The 20503-nt window shown below is 40.0% G+C and overlaps 2 protein-coding genes across 3 annotated transcripts in view; both read left to right on the top strand.

Moving 5' to 3' along the window:
* The first annotated feature begins 8648 nt into the window (after positions 1 to 8648).
* Positions 8649 to 15067, top strand: ankrd1a (ankyrin repeat domain 1a (cardiac muscle)). The gene is made up of 9 exons (XM_029521295.1): positions 8649 to 8772; positions 10004 to 10189; positions 11195 to 11323; positions 11684 to 11791; positions 11976 to 12074; positions 12183 to 12281; positions 12466 to 12564; positions 12829 to 12927; positions 13706 to 15067. Exons 1-9 carry the CDS (start codon positions 8746 to 8748, stop codon positions 13796 to 13798), a joined length of 939 nt encoding a protein of 312 aa, XP_029377155.1. The 5' UTR covers positions 8649 to 8745; the 3' UTR covers positions 13799 to 15067.
* A 4642-nt stretch (positions 15068 to 19709) lies between these two features.
* The window catches only part of kif20ba (kinesin family member 20Ba), a 43776-nt gene continuing 42982 nt past the window's right edge, over positions 19710 to 20503 (top strand). For both annotated transcript variants that reach the window (XM_029521217.1, XM_029521216.1), the window contains exons 1-2: positions 19710 to 19780; positions 20330 to 20435. In XM_029521217.1, coding sequence (XP_029377077.1) covers positions 20334 to 20435 — 102 coding nt within the window. In that variant the 5' untranslated portion in view covers positions 19710 to 19780; positions 20330 to 20333. The remainder of the gene's footprint in view (positions 19781 to 20329; positions 20436 to 20503) is intronic.

Genomic DNA, 20503 nt, shown 5'->3' with positions numbered 1-20503 from the left:
ACTGTCTTAAATACCCTCATCATTGACATTAAGCTCTTTGCGTCTATTAATACACACCAGGATGTTGGACTCTTAAGCTCTATTAGGGCTCATTGGTTCATGTGTTTATGTGTGCAGGCATGAGTTGGGGTGTGGGGGTGAGGGGGCAGTAGCTTGTATCCCATCTCACTTGTATCACAACATCCAAGCTGACCTCATTATCATGGTGTCATGAAGTGCAGCATAAAAATAATCTGCATCATGCTCATGTTTTCTAAACTGAAGTTCCTTACCCCTGTAGTATGGAAATTTGTGGTAAATCAAAATTTGTGTGAAATTTTAAAATACATCCTTTTGCACAAATCCCAGCAATTCTTTTCTCTTATAGTGACTGCCGTTGCTAATTTTTACTTATATTGTTTTTGGAAACCAGAGGAAACCATATATGGAGGACAAGGTGGAGGTGAGGAAATATCCTGACATCAAAAGGGCAATGTGACGTTCACGGATAGCTATGAATATAGGATGTTTTTAATGCCATAGCTGATATATGATATTATAGTTTGTCTCCTTGGCATGTTAACTGTATTTAACATCATGTGTTACTCCATAGTGAATTTGTGAATTTCTCTTGAATGGATTACATTAAAAATACATTTAATATCACTTCACAATGATTGATGAGAGAATTAAGGTTCGACCATTAATGTTTTATGACTCTTTTTTTCTACTTATGAGGTTCTGTATCTCCTCTGTCATAATCAAGCCATGATGGACATGTTAATAAGCAGGAGCCATTCAATGAAACAGTTGTACAGTTGAAGAGCCGAGTATTTCCCAGCAGTTCCCAACACAGGCAATGAGATAATGTTGCTTGGCAACAAATAAGTTATTTTCCAGTAAACCACATTTTAGCTGGTGCTGCTTAGCAACAAACTTCATTTCCATGACTCATTTCCGGTAGGGAACACCTGAGTGCTGGAGCTGGCAGACTTCTGAGGCTTCTCACTAGTTTGACATGTAAAATAGTGAAACTGGGATATTCACTAAAATTGTAAGCATTTGCACATGGAAGAATACTGAAGTTGTGGTTTGTGTTCTCCAGACCTCAGCATGTGAGAGAGAAAGTCATGGTTAAAGCGTGTCTCTTTTTGCTGGAGAAGATAAAGCATCCATCTTCATCTGCTTATCCATTTCTGGGTCGGGGTACTGCTGGAGTCAGTGCCAGCGGGACTGAGGGTGGGGTACACCCTGGACAGGTTGCCAGCCCATCACAGGGCCAACACACAGAGACCAACAACCACTCACACTCACACTCAGATCTACAGACGATTTAGAGTCACCAGTTAACACAGTTACGCATGTGCCTGCCTGCCTTTCCGAGTACTCTGGTTTCCTCCCACCATCCAAAGACATCATGTTTGGGTTAACTGCTGACTCTAAACTGTCCGTATGTCTGAGTGTGAGTGGTTGTTGGTCTCTGTTGGCCCTGTGATGGACTGCTGACCTGTCCAGGGTGTACCCCACCCTCACCCAGTGTGAGCTGGGATTGGCTCCTGCATCCTCCGAAACTCGGAAATGGATAAGTGGTAATGACTGAATGAATGAATGAATGAATTATCCATAACCACATAAACTCTGTGCATTACTTTTAGATCAACTTATTCAAAGGAAAGAAAAAGATATAATAATAATTTTAGGTGCTCCTGTTAATGTAATGTTCAAATTATTCCAAAAGCAAAGTTACATTCCTAACCTGCTGTATAAGATGATCTAACCTGTCACTGTCAACCCATTTGTGTAAAATGATTTCTTTTTGAAATAAAGTGAGTATCCCAGATTTCTGTGAGGGCATACATTTGCATCACCACAGACTTTCTGGCTTCTGTCTGTTGTTCCAGTCCAGACCTTTGTGCTTGACCTTGCAAGGTAAATAACATGTAGCTTTTTGCAACAGTGGCATTGGAAGTATATCACAAGTGGTGGTCTTGTCCAATATGAACATGGCCACCGGGCTATTGGAGCACACACCTTACACGAACATGACAGAGCACTGTCTTTTCACCAACATCAGTTTCATGTCACATTAAGTTTCATCCCCTCTCAGCTGTCATTTGCCTTTTATGTCTCTTCTGAAAAACTTGGCAAAAGTGTGACAAATCACCTTTGAGTTTCATCCCTGCCACTGTTTCCGCTCTCTCAGACAGAGGAACAGTGGCCGACTGGGACGCTGTGGAGCCTGCAGGCGCTTGTCAGAGAGCAAACAGCGTTATAAATTACGACCGGACGGTTTGTCTCTGTGAGTTAAGGATTATCTTCATATGATGACACACTCGTAAACAGCGTCGAGGAGGCTGCAATCGATCTCACAGATGCAGCAACACCTCCCCACCCCCTTCTCAAATGAGGATACCAGTTGAGAGGCAGATTTGCACAGCTAATAATAGAGTACACTAGATATATTTCCAGAGAAGGAATTCTGCATGGGGCCTATTAATAATTACAGAATCCTATGATGTATCCCACAGGCTTTATTGCCAAGCCAACCTTAGACTACCGGCACACTGCTGAACACAGGAACTTAGCACAGACACATAAAGATAGTGCCATCCTCACACTCTACTAGACTGATGACAAATATCAGAGAAGTAATGCGAGGGGTGTTGTCACGATAAGGCAAAGTAGGCACAGAGGACTTTAATTTGGTGTACTGGACCTTTTTTTATTGTGTCTCGCTCTCACTGTTTTCCATACTGAGGTGTTGAGCTGCCAGGATGGCAACCACAAACAGAAATAACTGAACATAAAAAGTTGTTTCTTTTCATGTCTCTTCTGGTCAGCGCTACTGCCCCTGGGACAGGATGCTCAGCAAACATAGAGCTGCTGCAATGCCATATTTAAATCAAGGGAAGCTGGGTGTTTTAAAATCCACACATAACTGTAAACTACCAGGTTAGAATATACACCGCCCACTGATGTCCATCGGATCTGACCCCATTTGATTCCAGCTTTGATGTTCACTGCCCAGCCCACACACCTTAGCACACCTTACCCTTACCATTACCAAGTGGTATTAATGTAACCCTAATCAATAGAATGAAATCTAATAAGAAACAACTTATCGTTGTCAGGTTGTCAGATCCCCAGTGTGAGACCCTGATATAGGACTCTACTGGACCAGCTCTCCATTTTAAAGGGTTTGAATCTTTAGTTCTATCAGGAACTGCCCTGGGTAGAAGGACACCCTTGGTAGCTTTGTCTTAAGATGGTAACGAGGAAACTCGCCCAGCTTCCAACTGCCTTCATCCGGCTGTCAACCCTGCTTCCTCCAGTAGCCAATGCACAGTAGAGTAGCTGTGATGACTGCAAATCACTACTGGCCATGCCCGTTCACGGCAGCTTTCCTCTCAATGATCGGGCTCTTGGGGAAACACAAGGAAATATTTTCAAAGCTTGGATTAATTAGCTCTATGGTTCTGTTCTGTCTGGTCTCAATCTTACTCAGTGCTACTTGACAAGGTGATAGCATAAGCCACATGGCAACCGTTAACAGCCTGGTAACAATGTATCACAAAACAAGGCTGTAACTGATCTCAGTAATGGAATAAAAAAAACTGAGAAAAATACCTGGTTGTATGACTGACTGATCTAGTTAAAGGTAATGTCAACTGAATGTTGGTATGTAGTTCGGTTCATAGGTGTTTTACCTGTCTGTGGTCCCAGAGGAAAATCCCAGGCTGGATCTCTTCTTGTTCACTGGCACGTTTCACGTTTATCTTCATTTTCACCACTCTCCAACTTTGCCTTCTTTGCCTCCTCTGAGACCTTTTTTTTCTTATTTTGTCAGGTTTCCACATTTGCCCTGGTTGGTCCAGCATCCACAATGTCGGCTAGATGGGGGAAAAAGCTATTCTCTTTTTGTTTTGGTTATGATGTGGCAGACAGGCTTCCTCTGTGCTACAAGCTGAGCCTTTGTTTTTCTGTGAATTTCCATGGATCGTGAAATAAAGAGCAGAGTCTAACAAGCCTAACCGCAGATGGTTTCATCATTACATAGCCATAACACTGTGCAGTAACCATGGACTTTATACGTTCAGCTGAAAAAAAAAAAAAAAACACACACAAAACTATTTCCAAATTGAAGTGAAGCAAAATAGAATCTGAAAGTGCAAATGAAATTCAACACAACAGGAGCCTATGGACACACAGGTGAAATCTTGAATGAACATGTATTGCCTTAGTTTGTCAAGATCTTTATCCCTACTCACAAGAAAAATGTCTAAATCCCTTCCTGTTTCTCCTTTTCCACTAAAATAATAAAAAGTCTATTTAGATTGCCAGTTTTGGGAGTTCAGTTTAAAACTCAGTCCTATTCAGACACATTTTAGTCCAACACATCTGCAAACGTTGCAGTTTTCCAGCATTTCAGTTTTCTTTCATGCACATCTGATTTGGAGACTATTTAGGGAAGCCTATGTGTTTTTACATGAAAAAAAATAAACAAAAAAAACTAAACTATCTAAACTAAACTAAAAAACGATTTAATGTGTATTATCGGAAACACACAGGACGTTCCTAAAATTGGGTGGTTAAGAATGTTTTTAGACCTGTCTTGAAGGAGGTTACAGACCTGGCAGTTTTTTCCACAAGTTAGGGGCATAAACACAGAAACCCGCTTCACCCTGCTTGGTTCTGGTTGCAGGAACGGTGAGTAAACTTGTTCCAGAGTACCTAAGGGATCTAGATGCATCATAAGGAACTAGGATGTCTCTAGGTATTTAGACTCAAGATCATGAAGTGCTTTAAAGCCAGCAGTAGGATTTAAAAATCGATCCTTTGACTCACAGGAAGTCACTGTAGTGATTTAAGAACAGGTGTAAGGTGTTCGACCTTCTTGGTGTTAGTGAGGACTCTGTGTCTTTTTTTGACAGAAGTCCTTTAATTATTGATATATTTTTGAGATGGTAATTGGCTGATTTTGTTATTCTCTTTATGTGGCTGTTAAAATTCAGGCCTGAGTCCATAATTACACCAACATTTCTGGCTCAATTCGTATGTTTTATTTCATGGAATCAAGGCAAGCATTGACCTTTAACCTTTAATTTTTAAGGTCAGTATTTCAGTGTTCTCTGTATTTAGCTGTAGAAAGTTCTGGCACATCCACCTATTGATTTCTTCAACACACCTATTCATAGAGCATGAGGGACTGCAGTCATCTGATGACACTGAGATATACAGCTATGTGCCATCTGCATAGGCATGATAAGGGATATTATGATGTTCTGAGCAAGTGGCAGCATGTAGATATTAAAAAGAACAGGCTCAAGAATTGATCCTTGGGGAATGCCATATGTCATCTTTTTATGCTCAGATTCAAAATTAGCAATAGACACAAAGCAATACCTGTTTTCTAAGTATGTTTTGATAGTTCAGTACAGCACCAGACAGTCCCACCCACTGTTCCAGTCTGTTGAGCAGTATGCTGTGGTCAGCATGGTGGTGTCAAAAGCTGAGATCAAGTAAAACTAAAACAGTGACTTTTGATGCATCACTGCTCAGGTTAATGTCATTCAGGAATTGAAGAAGTGCAGTTTCAGTGCTGTGGTGTGGTCGAAATTCAGACTGAAAATTGTTAAGAAAGCTGTTTTGGCACAGGAAAGTGTATAGCTGCTGATAGACAGCCTTTTCAATTATATTTCCTGGCAGAGCTAATTTCACATTGTTCCATAGTTGTTTATTGCTGAGGCATCCAGATTGGACTTCTTTAGGAGTGGTTTGATTACAGCAGTGAAAACACCGACTGAAGAGAGCTGTTCACAATCTCTAATTGAGCTGGTGCTGAACTGGTAAAAATATTTTAAGCAGCAAAATGTTGAGACTGCGGCAGTGGTGTACAGTCTCTATTAGAGATGCTCAATCTAGGTGGCAAACTAACTTAACCAGAGTGTAAGGGGGCACAGGTAACGTTGCAGTTTCCCTCAAAATGGGGTTAAAGACTGTTCAAGATTAGGATTTTCGTTGATGATTTTGTTGATAACAGCTCATGAGGAAATGATGCTGCAGGAGGGGTTGGGCCATCTGTCAGCAATGTTACATAAAGTGCATTCATTATTCTCATTTGTGTTAATAATGTTAGAGAAAAAGGACTGTCATGCATGTTTCAGTTCCTGGTTATAAATGAGAATGCGCTCTTTATAAATCCAGTTTTGTTTAATGCCACCTGCACTCCGCTTGTCTACACACTCACTTTCAGAGATGTAACAAGCGTGGCCTTCCTCTAGGGTGCCTTTTTTTACCACACAACTTTAGATGTCATTGTTATCGATAACACTCTGGATCTGAAGGAGCCAGTTATTGCCAGTTAAAAGATATTGACAGAGGCTGAAAACAGAGTCTTCAAAAGTCTTTCTTCAGAATCTCAGAGCCTGTTTTCTTCCTGAGGATATCATAGGAGCCAGAATGAACAAGAATTCTCATGTTATTTGGCCCTGTAGACAGGATGACTGGCTGTATTTCTGCTATCTCTCTAACAGTTGTGTTATCCACAATTACATTTTCAGTCCTGGCCATTTCCACATGCTTTGTTATAGCATCAGTACCTTATGATCGTTGGCAACTGTTGAATTTGTTGTTACTTCGTTTAAGAGTCTCCCCGCTTTAGTTTTGAGGCTGTGTTGCTTGCTCTTACTGCCAGAGTTTCCATTGTCTGTTCCATTACATGCTTTCAGAGTCAGAGTCAGTGGTTCATACCTGTTCTGTAGTGGCAGTTCAGGTAGAGGCGAGTGTTGGAGCTCTCTTTTTGAAAAACCTACTGGATCTACCTCCTTTGCAAACGGCATCAGTCCAAGTCTTGGCTGGAGTTGATGTTTTGGGTTGAGCTTTGATCCAGTTCCAGTGTCAGGCATCATTAGGGTGGGATGTTTTGGGAGGCTCTGTTGGTAGTCCAGTGGTGTTGGGACAGTTCCAAGGCAACGTGTCCCTCAACTATAGCCCAAGATGTTCTTGATATGCAGTGCAGCAGCATCTGCTAATCTACAAGGTCACTGTCATGTTGGCATTCATAAAGCCTTTGACTGCATCACAGCTACAAGCTTAGTCCAGCACATGCTGCCCTTCCTGCTGTAGTGCAGGATACTAAACTTCATTGCGCTGTGCCAAAAGCATGGTAGGGGTGCAGCAGTTTTGGAGGTCTCCATTCAAAACATTTTCTCCCTTTTAGTGTCTATTTAAATCACAAGGTCGGTTTCAAAAATAGCTTGCAGCTATGAATTCATTTTCAGAAGTGGACAATAAGGTGGGAAACAACTCGGTTTTAATGTGAAAGGTGGAAACGCTGTTACCTTTTCATTTCCATGTCCATAACCTTTTTTGCTATACACTGATTAAAATCCAATGTGTATTTTTCTCTAACATTGCATTAACCTTGATTGTTCTTGACTGGTCATTTTAATGTGATCATATTAAGCTTCTTCTACTGTATGACCTTATATTCCTTCTCCAGCAGGTTACTAGTTGGCTAACTAACCAGTGAATATAGTCGATGATGTAACTTTGTTATGATTTGGCGCTATACAAATAAATCTGATTTGATTTGATTTGATTTGTTTAACACACACTGAGCTATTTGAACAGCTTAAAATCAGCATGTTAGTGTTGTTGCACTAACATTAAGATTTAGCTGAAACAACAACATCTAAGGTTTAATTAGCATTTTCTTTTCGTGCCCCATCAGCTTTCTGATTGGTCCACAATGCACTCATGCTCCTTGTGACGTCACTTACTGTCAGCTGTCGTCACCATCAGAGAATGGGCAGCGCATCGCTCTGACAATGTGTAACATGCACTTACTGACATCACTCGCCACCAACCATCAGTCACACAGACAGGAATGTGGCTGACCTATGACCTTGATCTGTAACCAGCTGCAGCGCAATGGGAGGATGTTTGGAAGTGTGACTATTTATTGCTCAGCCACCATGAACCTGTCTCCTCTCACTGATATTACTGCATTTCTGTGGCCACATGCCAGACATGATGAGACGCTACCAAAGATTGTCAGTGACGGAGTGATGGGTCACTCTGTGGTTCATAGGAAAGCAAAACTGGTTTGTGTCTTCTCCCAAAAAAGAAACATTTTGCAATCAAACCAGCGTTTCATAAGTCATATTTTTCTAACGTTATTATGAGAAATTAAGTAGCTAGATGACTGAAGTATGGTTACTAACTCTGAATGTTTTCGGGTTTGAGCAGTAATGAAGAGGGTGACTGATAGAGAACATTAACATCCAAAAGTAACTGGGACAAACTATAAAACTGAAACTATACAAATGTATGTGGTATTGTTATTTAATTCCTTCTTTTGTAAAATTCAATCCAATTGCCTTCCCCTTTCCCAGCCTGAAAAAGTCACTACATAAAAATAAAATAGTTGTGACTCTTCGTATCTCACATGAATCTGTGTGTGGTGACACACAGCACAGTAGGCCAAAATGGGCAGCAGCAGCAGCTATGGAGGGTGGGGCGGTGATGTTAGCCCTGAGTGTGGCACATGAGCACATGAGGATAATAATGTCATATGAGTTGACTGACAGGACCCCTATTTTTTAACAGCGGTTTGACAGGATATATATATAAGAGTCTGAGGGGTCCGGCTGCAGACAGAAGAGACGGACAGAGAGACACTGACCATCACAGAGGAAGACCAGTGGATTTAAAGCTACCCCTCATTTTACAGTGTTATTATACTACTTCACATCAGAGACAAGAATGGGATTGCACAGTGTTGAAGAACTGGTAAGATCTGCGAATATGCATCAATGCAAACGATAGCAGGGTTTCTACTTGTTACCACCTGAGAGAAATGTGAATTGTAGAGGCGTGAGAATTTATTTTATTTGGAAAACAATCAAACACAGGAATTCTCATTCAATTTACTGGGGAATTTTTTTCTTGTAAAGAAAAGGAAATTTTTCCTTATTATACATTAATATCAGCCTACCTCCTAGTGACCCCGCCATGTTTCCTACGGCCCAGAACACACAAACTGGCTCTGGTGAAGTCATGTTTCTACAATATTTCTACGATACCTGAAGGGCATTTTGGATCCTCACGCATGCTGAGTAATGTATCAGTGTGTGGCAAAGCACCTCAGCTCCCCTGTAGAAGGAACTAAATCAGACATACTGGTTCTTTAAACTGCTTTTGCATTTGTCAACTGCAATAATGCTCTGAATGTTTCTTAGTTACTGTGCAAAACATATACAGGCCACTGTATGTTGCAAATACAGTTATAAGAGGTGAAAAATGGGCTGGAATGGGGCAGAGACAAAATAAATTCTCCTGAAACAGACAACCCATCCAATCAGGACCAAACAAACCTGAAAAACAACTTCAGATTACTTGTTGTCTATGCACACATTTCATTTTGAATTCTGGGCTCTTCTCTTTCATTGCTCAATTATCTTTACTCTGCGCTTAGCATTAGATGGGCTGCTACTCAATTCACAGTAAGCAAAATGTAATTAAAGGAATTAAGAAAATTAAGTACAAGATAGTATGCTATGGGTCAAATGAGGTTGTTTTACTTATCAGCATTTCAACAACTCATTTTTATTCTTGTTTTTATTCGATATTGTTATGGAAGTGCTCTCTTCTCTTCTGATTAACATTTTGAATGATTCATAGAGATACATAGTAAGCGATGATGGGAACTGTCAGTAATGAATGGTTCAATAATTGGACATTTAAACAGCTGTGACTCATTACAGACCTGATGTGTGTGTGTTTAGATTTCTCCATAAGCAATAGTTCGTGGTTCTGCAGCTAATTAAATTGAGGGTAGTTTGTATGTTACATTTTGGAGAAAACAAAACTAATCTCAAAGTTTCTGTCTATTGCTGTAAACATTAAGATGCTGCGAACTAAAAATTTCTCTCATCTAGCTGACACGTTTAAATCTGGTGTTATGCACTTCTCTGCCAGTGTGGTGATTCAGGCTGAGTGTACAACCTCTTCTCTCCTCCAGGTGACCGGCAAGAGGTCAGAGTGCAAAGAGGTGGGCAACTTACAAGAGGGTGTGTATGAGGCAGCTGTCAATCAAGAGAAGAGCGATGACCGCAGGTCCCACAGTGAGCTGGGAGTGGGTGGGGCTCTGTCAGAGGAGAGTGACAGTGGCAGCGAGCAGGAGGAGGTCAGCGTGGCCGCTCTCAATGTAAGCACACCTGAAATTGAAATTAATTTACAGTGCATTTCAAAACAGATGTGACAGTTTTACATCTCTCTTTTAACTGTCGGACTATTTTTTCAGACATTTAATAAAGATTAAGTAGATTTCAGATAAACACTCAGAGGGTCAGGTGGATCGGGTATTGGGGATGTATTCTATACATCATACATCACAATGAAGAAAAAATGCTTCAATAGTGCAGTTTAAACACATCTTTACTGCTGAATATATATTATTTGAATCTGTGTATCATATTTTATAAATTGGTCACATTAGTAAAATTTTAAGTAACCAGTAAGAGCCTGGAAAAATAAAGTGTCTAATAAAGTGTCAGATAAATAAAGTCAAGTGAAAGGTTAAATACGTGGAAAACTAGAGGTAAAACAAAGGGTATAATAAAAATACTTAAATCGTACAACCCTACCATTGGTACTTGGTTGTATCAATTAATGCCATTTGTCTGGTGCCAGGTATTGAAAAATGGGTAGTATTAATGTTACCAGTGGTTGTACTAGTACAAGATGTAGTTGTATTTATAATTACAGAAGCATCATTGTGCCACTGCTGTGAGTGATATATGCATAATAATCCCTGAATAGGATGAACAGAGATTGTGTTAGCTGAAGCAGCAGTTGTGCTGTTTTTGAAAAAGGAATTTTTAGATGTAAAACAATGAAGGCTTCAGGCTGTAGTTTAATGTTGTTTGATCAGTCACTACAGCTGCACTTTAAAAGATGATCTAATGTGCTGTTGCACTGGAATGAGCTTGACATTAGTCTTGTCTCTTGGTCCACACTGTCACCCAGAGGCATTAGGGAGTATAACAACTCTTTCTGAAGGTACTTTAATCCCCATAATGATGCAACATACATGAGTCACTGTTTCGGATATTTATTGAGATGAGATCATCAAATTATTTTCCGAAATATTAACTTTTCTTTCGGGGTTGTTGTTCCTATGCGTCCTTCTATCTTGCCTCTGCCTCTTCAGACGGACAGAAGCGGCAGGCTGAAGCTGGAGACGGTGGACGACCTGTTCAACATCCTGCAGCTGAGGAAGAGGAGGAGAGAGAGGAAGACTCCTGTCCACAAGAAACAACAGCCAGAGCCTGAGCTTGTGGTGAGATGCACAAATGATGCTACAGATTCTCATGATCTAACATGCCAGTGTGTCACCAACTGTTATGTTGAACGTTAAAACTGTGTGAGACTAAATTGAAATTCAGTCAGGGTTACCCAGTTTTAGAAATGTTTCAGCAGACGTCAGGGGCATAACATGAATATTGATCTTATCTAATATCAATCTGGAGTGAAACAGGAGAATGCAGAGAGTTTAGGAGCTATGGCTATGATAACTTTTTAGGGTAAAATACATAAAAACGCTGCAGAAATTCCTGAAAATGTCTTGCTTTGCTCTTTCTTTTAAAGCAAAGATAAGCTGTTCTTTTTATCTACGTAATTGTCTGTTTGCTCCTTCCAGCCCGAGACAGTGGATGAGCAGTTGTTTCTGACAGCAGCAATGGAGAATAAACTGGGTGTAGTGGAGAAGTACCTGGCTGATGGAGGAATCCCAGACGTAGCCGACCACGTGAGTGTCCCTTGTCAGCATCAGCCTCTCCAGGCAGAAATGCCAGCATGTCTCATTAAAATTTACATGTGTGCCCTATAATTTTTTCATGGACTTTCTTTTAAATCCTCATCTGTTTCAGTAGTAAAAGTAAAAGTAAAAGCTCCTGCTTGATCAAAAATTTAACATATGGCATCTTATCCAGTTCCAGAGAACAGCTCTGCACAAAGCCTCATTCAAAGGAAACATGGAGGTCATGAAAAGACTCCTCAAGGCCGGAGCAGCCATTGAGAAAAAAGACAAGGTGAGTATTGTGAAGTGTCCTGCAAACACACACTTTTTCTTTCCATTATGTCACAACCCTTAGAACATCAGAGTTCCAGCTCAATGTATGTGTGTGTGTCTGTTTCAGCTGGAGGCCACAGCGGTCCACTGGGCCTGTAGAGGCGGCAGCCTCTCAGCCCTGCAGCTCCTCCTTGACCAAGGGGCCAAGTTCACCTCTAGAGACAAGGTTGGTCCACACACTGAACTTAGAAATAAGGCTTACTGCAGGTCGTGGCTACTGTCAGAGGGTTCTTTCCTCATGGGTTCCTTTAACTCAAACAATATAAGCAGGTTTAGAAAAGCCCTTATAAAAAAGAAATAAATACTGGAATTTATCCATGTCTGCTCTCCTCCTGTCCTTTTCTCCTCAGCTGCAGAGCACTCCTCTCCATGTTGCCGTTAGGACAGGACACTGTGAGTGTGCTGAGCACCTCATTCACTGCGGAGCAGACGTCAACGCCAAAGACAGAGTAAGGACTCAGTCTCAGACACATTCAGTCTCTTGCATTACAAATTGACACAAACTGTTGGAAGTCCCTGATTATTTACACATAAAATAATCATTAATGAATCAACAGCAAAGATTTTGTTTTTGCACAAAAGGCAATTTTTTCAGACAAAGCAAATCAGTATGGAATTTGTTTAATCAAAAGTCAGAATGAAGAGTTTTTGTCACTCAGACTGGGGAAACCAAACCTGTGCTAATGATCTATTTCCTCTTCCTTGAACTGAAGGACGGCGACACACCCATGCATGATGCTGTGAGAATAAACAGATTCAAGATGATCAAATTGTTGATGATGTATGGAGCAAGTCTCAACACCAAGAACTCTGTAAGTAAAACGCTTCACTAATCCTGTAGCCAAAGAGTGGGTGGAGGGGTTCACTCTATTTGTGTCAGTCCCTGTCAAAGACTGAGTCAGTGTCTGACAAGTGAATAATCTAATTTCCCTGAGGATGAATTGTAATGGCTTTATTTACTTACCTCCTAACTTTAGACTTCAAATCCTATCAAAGAATTCAGGAATCAGTGGTAAAAGTAATGGAGATTAATCCACTTCAAATAAAAGTCATGTAATTTCATTTTACCAAAAAAGGTAACAATTATTAAAAGCAAAATTATCCACTCTGCACATCTCCTGCTGTAAGAGCATTTCTTGATTACATAAGCCTGATAGCAAAATACATCTGGCCTACGCTTGAAAATATATTTTGAAATATATTGGCTACACTTGGAATGTAGAATCAAGGTAAATCTTCTGGGTTTTATTATTATCATTATATTTGAGCCATTGACATGCATGTCTCTTGGCTTCCCAGGTAAAGTTCATTTCAACATCTTACGTGAAGTTCAAATGTATTTTATAACTGATTATATGTTCAACATTTGAAATATTGATCTAAAAAACAAGAACTTGGATAAATGGAAACTCCCTCACTTTCCTTCGAAAGGTAGAGCAGAGATCAGATTGTGTACAGCCAGTATTTGAGAAAATTGCCTTAGTTTCAGTGACTCATCTTTTATGAATGCCTCACTGAACTATACTTATCCAAAGATAACAAAAGCTGACGTTTTTATTGACGGTCTTGCTTTTTTCATTTTCTGTACAGGATGGAAAAACTCCAATGGAGACTCTCTATTCATGGCAGAACGGAGCGAAAAGCCTCCTGTGCGACTTCAATGAGGACAAGCCTGACCATTAGGACACAGCAGCATCCAATGAAGACAGAGACCCCGGATGTGCTGCCTTATCAGGAAAAAAGAAAAGTGCTAGCAAAAGAGAAAAATTGTTAGTTTTTCTGATCATTTCTGTACTTAGGTTCATGGACTGCGCATGTCTTCTCTTAATGCCTGTTTATTTTTGCAGGCTCTGCAGATTCCATGCTCTTTTTCAGTCGACGCAAAAATTGAAATTTTCTCAGGTTAACTTACCTCCTCCTGGTTCATGGATTTGAACTAGCAACATTCTAGGTGGATTCTCTTAACAATGTCTCTTTATACATGTGATGTGTACATGAAACATCTCATGTAGGAGAAATTTCAAAAAAGCAGAAGGGACTTAAAGGAGCCTTTGATCAACAAAGTGAAATCTCAACAGGATGTTATTAATAATGTGATTGTTAAAACCGATATTCGTTGATCACCAAATATTGCTGGACAATGTCTCGACAGATGATGTGAAAAATTGTTTTCTTTCTTCTTAATTTTTACTTTACTTTAAGCTGAGTTAAAGTCAACAATACTGCATCCAAGATGACCTATTTATTGATTAATGGCAACTACCAGCAATTGACTTTTTGGTTTGATTTAATTATTTCAATATCATACACCTCATATACATGTCACAAATACAGTTAATTAAAAGTGAATTATTTGTGTAAAATTACTCCAGCGTAGTTGTACAAGGAAGTAACTGTTAACTATGTTTTTTTGGTCTTATGTATTTTAAGTTTGAGAGATGAGACAGGATCAAGCAGGTTTTAGATAAGGTTGAAATAGATCCCTCCACTTGCAACAACTCCAACATGGATTAAAGTTAAAGTTAAACTGCCTTAAACTGCATAATCAAATTTTCCTTATTAATTTAATATTTTTAATATTCCTTTTTAATATTCCTTAAATCCCACTTTCTCAAATCTTTACTTTTATTTTAATCTACTTCCAGATTAAAATAGAAACTCATTCTTCTGAGTCTGTGGGGTTAGGGTTAGGGTGACCTTCAGCTGAGCCCCAGCTCTGCCACAGTATGAACCTGATGTTCTGACTGATGGCAGACTTAAAACACACAAACACAATAATGAGTGTGAGAGGGAAGGAAGTGAAAAGTCCCTGTTGGTTCAGAGCATGTTTGAAAAGCTCCTGTGGATAAAAGTGCTGATATATATTAGCAGTGATTTGATTTATTTTTTATTGTTTAAGATGTATGTACATTTTGGTTTGTATTTATGGATTGACTGAATAAAACATTTTGAAATGAAGCCTTTGGCCATTGAGAAAGGCAGTGCTTACATGAACACGCAGACACAAAGAGCTCCCAACGAGAGACTGTAGATGCAGATTCTGAGTCGGTGACATGAAGCCAGTGCCAGCCTTATATCTGCTTTCTATCGACTGACCATCAGAGAGCACACTGCAAAGAGCAATTCTATGTGATAATGTTCCTTCCATCCATTCCCTAGATGGACTGGGGGGTGCAAGTCAGGCCCAGCCCTCATTCCTCCTCAGCTCCACCTTCTCCTCAGAACATGGTTTCAAGATACCTGACAGACAAATTAGAAACTAAAGGCTTAAAGATGCATTCACAGTGGGCTGACACTTCATCAACAGAAGCTGTGTTGTGAACTATTACTATAAATGATGATCGCACAGTGCAAATGGCTGTAGACCACCATCTGCATTTTGGCTGGTTCCTTCTCAGCTTCACTCTCACTAAGCAATTCTTTATGTTACTAAAAACTAAAACTAAATCATCCAGCCACATGACTTGTTTCTGGTATCAGGGAAATGTGTCAGCCATTTTTTAACCTAAACAAGAAGCTGGAAAAACAATTCTGTTGGTTGTCCGCATAGCAGGTTTTCATTCAGAACTGTGACAGATTTTTTTTCCCTTTTCCTAAAAAAGGGCTGTATCTTATTCTCCTTCCATTTTGTGTGTGTGTGTGTGTGTGTGTGTTTGTAGCTTTTAACCCTTTGTTAGGTGTTTTGGTGGAACTGTGTAGTCAGGTTTGTCACAGTATATCATTCAGAATACAGCCTCAGGCACCTGCCAATACAAACTGGCAGAGGGCCCACATAAATGTGCTATTTTACATGTACTAACTTACTAACTGTCACACCATGTTGAGTTTTTTTTTGTGTTTTACTCCACTCTGCCAGCCAGCCAGCTTGGGCCTTGTGATTCCTCCTCACCACCTGTTGGACTGGAGCCAGCCATCTCCTCACCTCTCCTTTCCCCTATTTTTCCCTCACGATAAAATTTTTGTTTTCACCATTACCACTGCCTCTCTCATCGGCAACAGATTTCTGAGCTGATCTTGTTTTATTAATGCAGTTTGATGGAAGTTATCTGTGTAGCTTCCGTTAAATCAACAACCTTTTTCCCCAGGATAGATTTGTTGTTCAGTGTCTTCCTATGTGAATTAGTTGCTCTAATATAACTTCCCCAACACTGTTAGCAGGTTAGCTTGTTAGCTCAGAGAGTCCTTGTCAAGTCTAACAAAATAAGTGTGAAATCTATCTAATTAAACAGAGTTGCCAGATATCAACCCATCTCTTCACAAGATGCCAGCTGTAACTAACCCTAACCCTAACCCCCTATCTATAAGATGCATAATAGTTGCAGGACTGCGCCTGGCTCCTAGTATTTAGAGTACAGTATTAGTATCACAACATAGTATAGTATTTTTACAGCCATTCTTACTGTTGTCCTCTGCTGTTATTGTATTTATTTATTTATTTACTCATTTATTTTGTTGGTGTCTTGAAAATGTGTCCATGCAAATATACAGATATAGATAGATATCCATAAACACATATATAAATGTGGCTGGAGTGACAGTTTCACCAGGAAATAGCAGCCCCCCTCAACCCTTCAAGATAAATGGAGTCCAGGTGGAGAGTGTGGTTACTGCCAAGGTATTACTGTTAACACCTTGGCATCTACATCAGCACCACTCAAGGCGCTGAGGAATGTCTATGCGCGCACTGTAGAGAGCACCCCGTGTGGGAGTATGACCACTTGGGTCTTAGGTAGGAGGTCCGCTCAGCTGAAAGAACCATCGAGGCTTCCCTTTCCAGTCTGCATGGCACCTACATCAAGTGATGCAGAACCAGAGCCAGGAGGATTGCTGAGGACTCCAGGCACCCCGATATCAGGGATTTATTCACTGTTGACTTATATTCCTGTCAGTCTGGTGCTGTAACGAAGAGAAACAAAGGGGCCACCTACCTGCATGTTTTCAAAAATGAAATGTAATTTACTGTGGATAGGTTCAGACATTTCCAGCCTTTGTGATCAGCTCTAGCAGGTTGGCCACCAATGTGTCCCAGGTGACGGGAACTTCTAACTCCTTTTCAAAAATAAATGACAGCTTAGTTTGTAAATTGTAGAATAAAGAGATGTTACTTTCTTGTATGTTTTCACACCTGTATTCATAATAATGTTATGACATTATAAAATTTGAAAATGAAAAGACACAACTAACAAAACTGTTTAAAACTGAATGTTTTACTTCCGAGACACTGGGAAATATGGCATACCAGTCCTTCGACCGGAGGAGCTTGTCTCCTACATCCTCATCTTCCGCCAAGATGTGGTGCTTTGTTGCTGCATTGTTTGTCCTTTTACTTTGAATACTTCCAAATCTGATCGTGGCAGAGGCTGCATCTACAGATATTTAGAGGTTTGAAAAAAGGAAACTTTATTTATAGAAAGCATGTTAATGGGGTAATAATAATATGAAATGTATTATTTGTGAGTCACTGACTTCAGGGATTTAACCGTGTCCCACAAATTACTTCACAGGACACTGAGCTTCTCGCAGCATTGGTCAGATCCTGAAATTGTATAAACTAATGGGGAGGAATAAATATTTCTTTATTCTTTTATTTAATATGAACACATATTGCTGAATACCAAGATGCAGCTGAAATGGTTTTAACAAAACTACCAGGGAAAACCAGGAATTCATACAACGTAAAACCTTGGGAACTAAACGTCTTAGGAAAAATAAACCCTGGACCTTGTCAGTACTGAGAGCAAGATTAAACAGTTGTTAACCTGTCAACACCATGTCTGCCACTGCCAGTTAAACCCTAATAAACAGCCCCTAACAAATAAATGCAACAGTACTAAGTGTTCAGCTTCATCTGCTAGTCTTTGATTGTAGTCACGACAGATCATGTCTGACAGGCTCAGTCATATACTAGGTAAAACTCTGTTTTGGATTCTTTTGTCAGCTCTGCAAATAAGTACAGTAGTGAACTTCCTGTGTTGCCTTCAGGAACTTCACTTGACTTCAGCCTTACTTCTTTTTGTGTACTCTTTTTTCAGACTGGAACCTCACATTTTGCAGTTCTCTGTCTCTGTTGGACCATTGGGAGGGATCTTAGGTGCTGCCTCTCAGATTTGTCTCTACTGTATCATTGGAACTGAAGCCATTGCTACTGCTGTTAAGTCATCAGCTGATTCTATTTTGCTCTCTGTGGCTTCCCTTGTTAACAACATCTTTCTGTGATTCTGGCAGGCTCGGCCGGCACATGACTCACCAAACTGAAGAACAGTGCTGCAACCATGTTGTTGCTCACTACTGAATGGACCTACATATTTATCTTCTCTCAGCTCATCTGCGTCTTCTTCTTCAACTTTTCCAATGATTATGGGGAGGTTTTTTGTCTGCCACATCCTTATCCAAGATCTCTTGCTTTGATACTCCTTTCTGTGGCCTTCAATTTGGAATACCTCCAATTCTGATCTGAGCTGCATACCTGAGAAAAAGTGATAAGGTGACTGGGAAAAGTTCTCGATAGGTTACAATATGTTGATGTACAAATAATGGGTGTCATGATTTGTCTCTGGTCGTTGTACCACTCCACTGTCCTCTCCACTTGATTTATTTTTCCATCAGCCAGATTGCTTTAGACATTTCTCCCTTTCCCAGCAAACTGATAAACAGATCCATCAGCTCATCTGTCTCCTAAGTTACTTGAGCTGCATGCTGACATACCTGTTCATCAAATCATGCCTAGTGCTTACAATAGTCACTTCCAAATGACCTGGAAATGTCCCACGGTTAGCTTTGATAAAAGGCGCTTCCTGTCTTCCAATCTCACTTTTCTTTAGTATTTTAACGGACAAGTGCGGTTTTACGAGTCACACAGCAAGCCATTTAATCTATTAAAGTTTCTTAACTGTCCGTTTATCTGCATTGGGATCTGCACTTTTGTGGCTTTGAATCCATAAATCTATATTTGAGTACAACTACAAAGGTCACTGAATTCAGACATTTCTGCCAACATTGGATTTATATCCCCTTCTGCAGCACTTCATATGAGCTGATAGTATGTACTCATTAATTTGACTGATACTATATTCAAAACACTTAATATCAATAATTATCCTCTGATGTAGCGCTGATCCATTCATCTGTTAGCATTTCCAAACTTGCCTCAAAATGAGAGCAATTCCATTGCATTGCATAGTTATGAGTGAACTTGTTCTGTTGTTAGCCTATGAAGAAGTTAAAAGTGAAAAATATAAAAGTGAGAAAAAGAACACTGAGGAAATTGAGCCTCAAAGAACAGTAGTTCATTACTTGCTTTAATGTATTCAAAAAGTGCTGCTTTTATAAACTTTCAGCATTGTTAATTTCGTTAGCTGCCAAAGGTTTCGTTTTTCCTCTGAACCATATTTTAAAAAAAAAAATAATAATAATAGCATTGGTCCAATTGGAAGACCAATTGGCAGCAGAGCTTTAGGAGCCTTTGAGTGAGATTCTCTAATTTCCGAGCACAAAAGTAGAATTGAACGCAGCACAGAAAGGACGCAAGCGCAGCTCGTGCTTGAATTCGATTGGTTGATTTTAAACTCAGGCCGCGGCTGCGTTGGTGTGTTTAGCTAAGTTAAGAAAGCACACAACGAAAGTATTTACCTTCGCCGCATCTAATATCCCACACGGAACTATCAGGTGAGTGTTTCGACGAGCAATACATTATTCATAGAGTCACGTGTCGAAGTCCTTTCAGACAAAGTCATCGGACCTCAGTTCAGCTGTGGTCGAAGTGTCATTTGACAGGTGCCAGTTAGCTTGTTAGCAATTAGCCTTAATGTGGGTAATAACTGAATTCAAAACAACTCAAGCAACATTCGACATCGACCACAACAGATGACGTTGGCTTATTTATTTTTTTAGTATTTCATTATTTAATAGTTTGTTTTTCTAAGCTTCAGCACAGTGACAAAAACCTCCTAGACGTTATATATTTTCTGCATTCACCAATAACATCGAGCCATTTTCGGTTGGACGATCAACTGAGACTTGAACAGTTTGTCTGCGAATTACGTACGAAGTCATGCTAAATCTTTCAGGGGTTAAAAAGTCGATATCTAGTGCCGCCTCAAAGGGACAGCTGTGGACAGGGCGTGACAGATTGTCCAAATGAAGGGAAACATTACAGCATTTAAGTTAATGTAATAGTCCAAGTGAGCGTTGTCTTTTGACGCTCTTTTTTTGCAGGGTGATGGATTCATGCATGGACAACAACGCAGATAGACCGGAACTAGAGGTGGACCATCAGAAGAAAGACTACTCTTCAGAAATCAGTATCTCATCAGACACTCAGGTAAACCTGACAGGATCATTCACTATTATTCATTATTCAACATTTCCCCCCTAAACTAGCCCTACTTC

The sequence above is a fragment of the Echeneis naucrates genome, chromosome 15, assembly GCF_900963305.1.
Source record: "Echeneis naucrates chromosome 15, fEcheNa1.1, whole genome shotgun sequence".
NCBI lineage: Eukaryota > Metazoa > Chordata > Actinopteri > Carangiformes > Echeneidae > Echeneis > Echeneis naucrates.
Note: the sequence above shows the minus strand (reverse complement) of the source record. Positions and strands in the feature narration are given on the sequence as shown.